The sequence below is a fragment of the Babylonia areolata genome, chromosome 23, assembly GCF_041734735.1.
Source record: "Babylonia areolata isolate BAREFJ2019XMU chromosome 23, ASM4173473v1, whole genome shotgun sequence".
NCBI lineage: Eukaryota > Metazoa > Mollusca > Gastropoda > Neogastropoda > Buccinidae > Babylonia > Babylonia areolata.
In genome coordinates this window covers 38,874,613-38,882,112 of record NC_134898.1, presented here as the reverse complement: position 1 = coordinate 38,882,112, position 7,500 = coordinate 38,874,613, and the positions used below count along the sequence as shown (strand labels likewise).

The following is a 7,500-nucleotide window of genomic DNA, read 5'->3' as shown; positions in this document are numbered from 1 at the left end:
CCAATATTTTGCATCCGATGCCTTCACGTGCCAAACGAGAAAGAGGTGGGGTGGTGGGGGGGGGGGGGTAAATAAACCGGTACTGCCGTAAAAAAAAAAAAATAAATAATATTTTAAAAAAATTAAAAGCAGCAGCAGGAGCAACAGCAGAAAAGATAAACACGGCCAACGTTTTTAATCGACACACGCGTTACACCAGCATCTGTTACCGGTTACACCTTCACCGCTTCGTTTCACGTCTGCGTCGCCCCGTTATTATCGGAGGTGTTTATTACACCTCTCTCTCTCTGTCTCATCCAAACCCAACACAAAAAACACTAACAACAACTACAACAACAACAACAACTAACGGCAGGCAGTCGGCCATGTCGAGGACAGTGCAGTAGCGGCCAAAACATTACGACAGAACCCCTCCACGCCACCCTCACCCCCCCACCCCCCACCCCCCATCTCTTCCAGTTCTGCCCCACTGAGATTATGTATGTATATGTTTACATCACATGTCTATTATGTTCTGCCCTACTGTGAAAGGATGGTTGAGATAATGCGTGCCTGATTCGGAAGCAGGGGGTGGAGGGGGGGGGGGGAGGTCTCACGTTCGTTTCCAACCTGGGCCAGGTGAAGTCTTAACCATCGCCGCTTCTCTCTCTCTCTCTCTCTCTCTCTCTCTCTCCCACCACCCTCCCCCTCTCTCTCTCTCCCCCCACCGTCCCTCTCTCTCTCTCTCTCTCTCTCTCTCTCTCATTTTTATTTAGTATTGTATAGAGAAAACCATATTCAGGGCGAGGACTGGATGTAAAAGAGCACACCAGTGCTTATCTATTGTCCTCGAAATAAAGAATTTTGTCTTGTCTTCTCTCTCTCTCTCTCTCTCTCTCTCTGTGTGTGTGTGTGTGTGTGTGTGTGTGTGTGTGTGTGTGTGTGTGTGTGTGTGTGTGTGTGTGTGTGTGTGTGTCTGCCAATTTATCTGTACAAATCGTTTAAGCCACGAGCCACTCTTATACGCCTTACCGTTATTGACAAAGCACGTCCTACCTTTGAATAACGTGTATAACTTAACTGAGTGTTGTAGTCCAAACACGTATGATTTACGATGTGCATCATTCAGTACTACTTCGCTGAGTATATTATTATCACTCAAAAGCAGGTAAGCTGTGCATTATGTATTTCTAAGCTGAGTGTGTGTCAATTTAAAAGCGAGTACAATACAATTCAATACAACACACACACACACACACACACACACACACACACACACACACACACACACACACATATATATATATATATATACATACATACATACATACATATATATATATATATATATATATATATATATATATACAGAGAGAGACAGGACAGAGACAGAGAGAGAGGTAACTAGCCAGATAGATAGATAGAAGAGAGACAGAGAGATTGATTGATAAGCACGGAAAACATGCTGCACTTCTGACGCATGCACTTCTTGCATCCTCCGTGTCCATACACCAACATAATAACACACACACACACACACACACACACACACAGAACCTCCCCCCCCCCGTCCCCCCCCCCCCCCCCCCCCCCCCCAAAAAAAAAGCATACACCTACACATAAGCAATGCACACAATATCGCACCTTCCGCCCCCACACCCTCCCTACCCGCCCACACACGCACACACGCACATTCACCAACAAAAAGTAAAACATACCAAGACATATGAAAACGACACATACGCTGCAATATCACCGCACACATTAATCGAACAGCAGTCTAGCATCCATCTCTCCGGTTTCAAACACATAACCATTCCATTTACATATTACGACAATCCATATACAGTCACCATGCGGGTCAATGAAGCACGCTACCAAACCAGACAATCAGCATGCAGGAGTAGAACAGCCGAGGACGAAAAAGGAATGAATGTCAGAAATGAAAACAAAGTAAAAAAAAACTGAGAGAAACACTCGTGTCTACACTCTCTTGATTTATCACAGATTTCTAAACAACGATAACTTTTCGCTTTTTTGTTGTTGCTTTTTTTTTTCTTTCTTTTTTTTTCCTTTTTTATGAACAATGTTACACACCAAGTTCGTCACCAGAGCTGAACTCTTTTCTGTTCTGTCATGTAGGAACGTTGCTTTGACCAATCGGCTGTGAACTTCAGGAGGGAGATAACTCAAGATTGAAGTAACTTTGATTTTCCATGTCTCTTTTCTATGTGGATAATCTGCATTTTTTTTTTTTTAATGGAAAGTCACTCTTGCCACTCCTCTATCATCCTTCTCCCCCCTTCCCTCTATGACTCCCTGACCTTGGAAGGAAATATATAATTAAAAAAAAAAAGAAAGAAGATAAATCCGGTGACGATTCTCAAGATCCACATGTATGTCACAACATCGTGTTGAAAATGATTCAGATTTACAATGTATGTCTTTGTTGCAAACCGTTAAAAATAAAAACAAGTCTTGTACGCGGGGACAAGCCCGCAATGAAAGTTGTTTTTTTTTTTTAATTCAAACTGAATATTTTCAATTCAAAGAACGCAGAGCAACCAATATATCCATTCAAAAATAATTCCTGCTGGGTTTTTTTTTATCGTCCCCAGCTGCCCATTGTCCTTTACCCTTAAATTAAGAAAGTAGAACAAAAACTGTGAGTGTGACATGTTCACAGCCGATCTAAAGCAACTTCCTCCGTACAGACATGTGGTCATGGTGAACGTCTTTTTGGAAAAAAAACTGATAGAGAATGACGACAAAAGAAAGTTGACATGCCTGTACAAAAAAAAATAATAAACAGATAAGTACGTAAACAAAGGCAAACGAATAAGACCCAAATGCAACTCATCAAACTGATTTTCTGTACAAAATCCAAAACTCCAATAATCAAAACAGCATTCCCATACTTTCAGAGCTATCCCAATGTTCATCTGAAAACAAAAAAATAAAGTAACACAATAAGAAGAACACATAAAAGACGTTCACTTTTTGTTGACAAAAGAAGTAATTCTAGATAGTTGCCTGTCCATGAAAGAACACTTTAAAATATACTGAAAGGGACGTGTCTTTAGTATTATTCAGATGAGATTATTTTCGATCAGTTACCTTACATGAAAAGATTGGTCAAAACAAAACAAAAATTGATAATAATCATAAAAATGTATTGAATAGTTACGTTCTGAACTGGATAACAAGTAATTCAAAGACAAAGACGGCCTAGTGTAATTGTCAGGTTTGGAATTGCATATAAAATTCATTACGTACAAAAATGACCACAAGCCCCTAAAATAATTTTTAAAAATAAAAGAATATTAAAAAGATGATCATAATATAGATGAATATATTAAGATAGTTCCCACTACATCTCGGAAACAGCTCAGTTTTTGAAGTGACCAATCACAAGCAGGGGTGAAAGTTCACATACCAAGGCTGCTCTACATTCGTGGGTTAGAGGGTTATGGGGGGGAAAAAAATCACGCCACGCCCATTAATATATGGCTGGGGAAAAACTCGTAGGGTTTTTTCGTTAATGAAATGCGCATAGCTCACACGGACCTGAACGAAACATGATCAGCAGGAAAACACTCTCCCCTCTCTCTTTTCAGTGTAAGTGCAAACTGCTAATAATGTTTACCAGTGTGGGCGATAGTTACTGATGGGAAGGAACAAAATTCCAGTTTAGAAATCTTCGGGATGTCCTTTTATATATCTATGGTGCAAAACACCACCATCATCATCACCACCTTTGCAGTGGAGGAGAAAGAAGCATACAAGTCAAAACATAAAAAAGGCAACACAAGCTGCTTTTGATTAAACTTGCCAATCATTCTGGATAAGGTATACGAGGAGAAAAAAGAATTGCTTGATGCGCACATGAAACTGCTTTGTCCGTCAAAAATCATGTTTCGTTCAGTCCTGCAGCCCAAACCACACCATCCAGTGATACTTTTGAGCCAACCAATCTCACACACACACACACACACACACACACACCAAAAACAAAAAAAAACCAGCACACACACACACACACACACACACACACACACACACACACACAACAAAAACAAAAAAAACCAGAACACACACACACACACACACACACACACACACACACACACACACACACACAAACAAACACACACACACACACACACACACACACACACATACACACACACACACACACACACAACAAAAACAAAAAAAACCAGAACACACACACACACACACACACACACACACACACACACAAACACGACACTAACACAGAACAACAAACCGACTGTCACCACCACAGACAAGACGAATCCCATGCAGAGAGCAGAAAGAGAGACAGCGAGACAGAGACAGATAGAGACAGAGAGACAGAGACAGACAGAGAGAGAGAAAGAGCGAGAGAGAGAGAGACAAAGAGAGAACAAAACCGATGACTTACAGTTACCAGGGTTAGGGGTGGTGATGTTGCCAGAATCCGATGGGCCTTCCCCGACGGCGTTCCAGGCCGACAGCGAGAACCTGTAGAGCTGCGAGGACTGGCACTGGCTGAAGGTCCAAGAGGTCACGTTGCCCGGCACCTCCAAGGTCGTCACGTTCAGCTGCTGGTGACCCACTGGGTCAAGGTTGATGCGGTAGCCTAGCAACGGCCCGTTGGGGAAGGTGGGCGGTTTCCAGGACAGGGAGACGACGGTGGGTGAGGGCGCGGACAGTCGGGTGATGGTGGGGGCCGAGGTGGGAACTGAAGACGTCAAACAGAGCACAGGTACAAATCAATGCGCTGTTCAGGTAAGCTGTGGGGCGTATCTAATACAGGTAGATTTTTTTGGCGTGTGTGTATATATCAGTATCAGTATCAGTAGCTCAAGGTGGCGTCACTGCGTTCGGGCAAATCCATATAAGCTACACCACATCTGCCAAGCAGATGCCTAACCAGCAGCTGTAACCCAACGCGCGTCGTCAGGCCTTGAGTGAAAAAATAAAAATAAAAATAAAATAGATAAATAAAAAATAATAGATAAATACATAATAATAATAATAATAAAAGACGCAAAATCTTGATGAAGTCAACTCTAAGCGCAAAAAAAAGTGTTGTGTAAGAGTACAATGCTATGTTTTGCAAAGCTATGGATGGTATCTAATATGGGTAGGGTTTGGTGTGCATATGAAACTTTGATGTAATTTGTTGTGCACGAGTTCACTGTTATGTTTTGTAAAGCATCTCTTGGCAGTTTTATGGACATAGTGCTATACAAGTATCTGTCATCATTATCATTACTATTGACACAGTGAGTGAATGGGAATATCATTCATTGATCTCGAGACTGAGAGAGACGTGAGGGTCGGGGGGGGGGGGAGAATAGATGGACGGATGGTCTAACATGAGAGAACTGAGACAGACAGACAGACATAAGGACGGACAGACGGACTGGACTGTACACTGACAAACAGAGAGACTCTCAGACGGGCCGAATGAGTGTGTGCCTGCTTACATATAAATCAATAACCTGTTACCACAGTCATCAAAATGACACACTGATTGAAAATTTAACAATGTGATACACAAAGCAAGAGCAAGGTGATGAATGTGTGAAAAACAACAGGAAACATAGGAGAGTTTGAGAGGACAGATGCATGGCATGGTTTGAAATCAAAACAGAAGCCAATATATATATATCTATCTATCTATCTATCTATCTATTTATATATATATATATATATATATATATCTCAGTGTATGTGTGTGTGTGTGTGTGTGTGTTCCTATATTCCTACTGAAATAAGTCTTTTTTTTTCTCGGATACTTAACTGCGGAAACTACAAGCCCTGTCCTGATAAATTTTTAGGTGTACACACACCAACGCACGCACCCAAGAACGCACACTTTCATACGCATGCACACACAGTCTATAAACACGTCCCTTGTCTTCAGTCCAGCCCCCTCCCCCCACCCCACCCACCCAACCGCCTGCCCTTCCCCCAACAATACCCCACTATTCTTCCTACCTGGACGTGCAGGTGTAGTGACCAGTAACCTGACCACTAGTGGGGAGAGATGACACACGGGTGTGACTGCTCACACCATTAATAGAACAACGCCAGCAAAGCACGTCCCCCCTCTACGTCACGTGCAGGAGGAGGAGGAAGCAGACAAAGGTTTTCTCATCAAGGCCACTGGCCAAGGTCCCACATTTGAATCCATCCATCTCTCCTCTGTGTGTGTGTGTGTGTGTGTCTCTGTCTCTGTTGTCTAATTGTCCCCATCTCTCTCTCTCTGTTTTCAGTTTCAGTTTCAGTAGCTCAAGGAGGCGTCACTGCGTTCGGACAAATCCATATACCTTACACCACATCTGCCAAGGTGTGACTTAAGTGTTTCCAGTGACTGCATATTTTCTTGGTTTGAATTGGCTGAATGGTTGAGAGAATAAAGATGGTGTTCGCTATTTTGAAGCAAAAATATAATCATGATTTTATGTTGTTGCCTTCTTGTCAAATGACCTTTCTTGGCAATGACAAAAAAATAAGTCCAGTGTCTAGTCTGTGTGTGTGTGTGTGTGTGTGTGTGTGTGTGTGTGTGTGTGTGTGTGTGTGCGCGCGCGCGCCATTTCCTCCCCCCACCCCTTTCTTACTCTCCCCTGTTTCTTGTGTGTCATCCTCTCTGTCCCTGTCTCTCTCTGTATCACATTGTGAGTGCCCCCCACCCCACCCCCCCCACCCCTCTCTCTCTCTCTCTGCTTCAGTCTGTTTTTGCCTCTCTCTCTGTGCTTCCAATACGATTTTTTTTCGGTCTTTCTACGTGCCTGCTCCCACCTTTTTCTCTGTCTGTCTCTTTGCATGTCTGTCTCCCTCTCTCTCTATGTACGTCTCTGTCTTCTTCTCCACTCTGTCTGTCTGCCTGTCTGTCTGTCTGTCTCTCTCTTTCTGTTCATTGCGTCTATTTCAGCTTTTCGTTCTCTCTCTCTCTCTCTCTCTCTCTCTCTCTCAATCGCAAATACCCAAATCTCAGAGCACTTTCTGCGACTTTCCTGCTGGCCATTATTTACTTTTATTAATGGCCTTCATTAGTTCCACAACAGAAGGGGTGTGTGTATGGGGGGGGGGGGTGTAGGGGGGGGCGGATAGGGAAGAGGTATTGGCGGTGGGCTGAGGAGTGTGTGTGTGTGTGTGTGTGTGTGTGCTGGGGTGGGGGGAAAGGGTGCGAAGGGCTGGGGTGGTTAGAGAGGGTAGTAAGTAGATTTGCCATTCGCGCCTTCTTCGAACTAACCCGTGACCACCGGGACTGGTTTTACTTTCGCCCTTATCTTCTCTTTGCGCGAAAGTGACCTTCCTTCCTTCCTTAGCTTCTTCTTTCCTTCCTTAGCTTCTTCTCTATCCCTCTCGCTCCCTGTCTGTTGACCTTCCACCTCTCTTTCTCTTATCGGCAGTGTAATAATATATCAGCTGTCGTGTATTATTCATATCATTTCTTTGACGGGCTAATTTATAAAGTAGCCAACGATCTGACGTGCTTTTTCT

The 7,500-nt window shown here is 43.2% G+C and overlaps 1 protein-coding gene across 1 annotated transcript in view; it reads right to left on the bottom strand.

Annotated features, from left to right (window-relative positions):
* LOC143297672 (protein sevenless-like) overlaps positions 1-7,500 on the bottom strand; it is a 142,116-nt gene that overhangs the window by 30,766 nt on the left and 103,850 nt on the right. Inside the window, exon 8 of the mRNA XM_076610092.1 lies at positions 4,433-4,726. Coding sequence (XP_076466207.1) covers positions 4,433-4,726 — 294 coding nt within the window. The remainder of the gene's footprint in view (positions 1-4,432; positions 4,727-7,500) is intronic.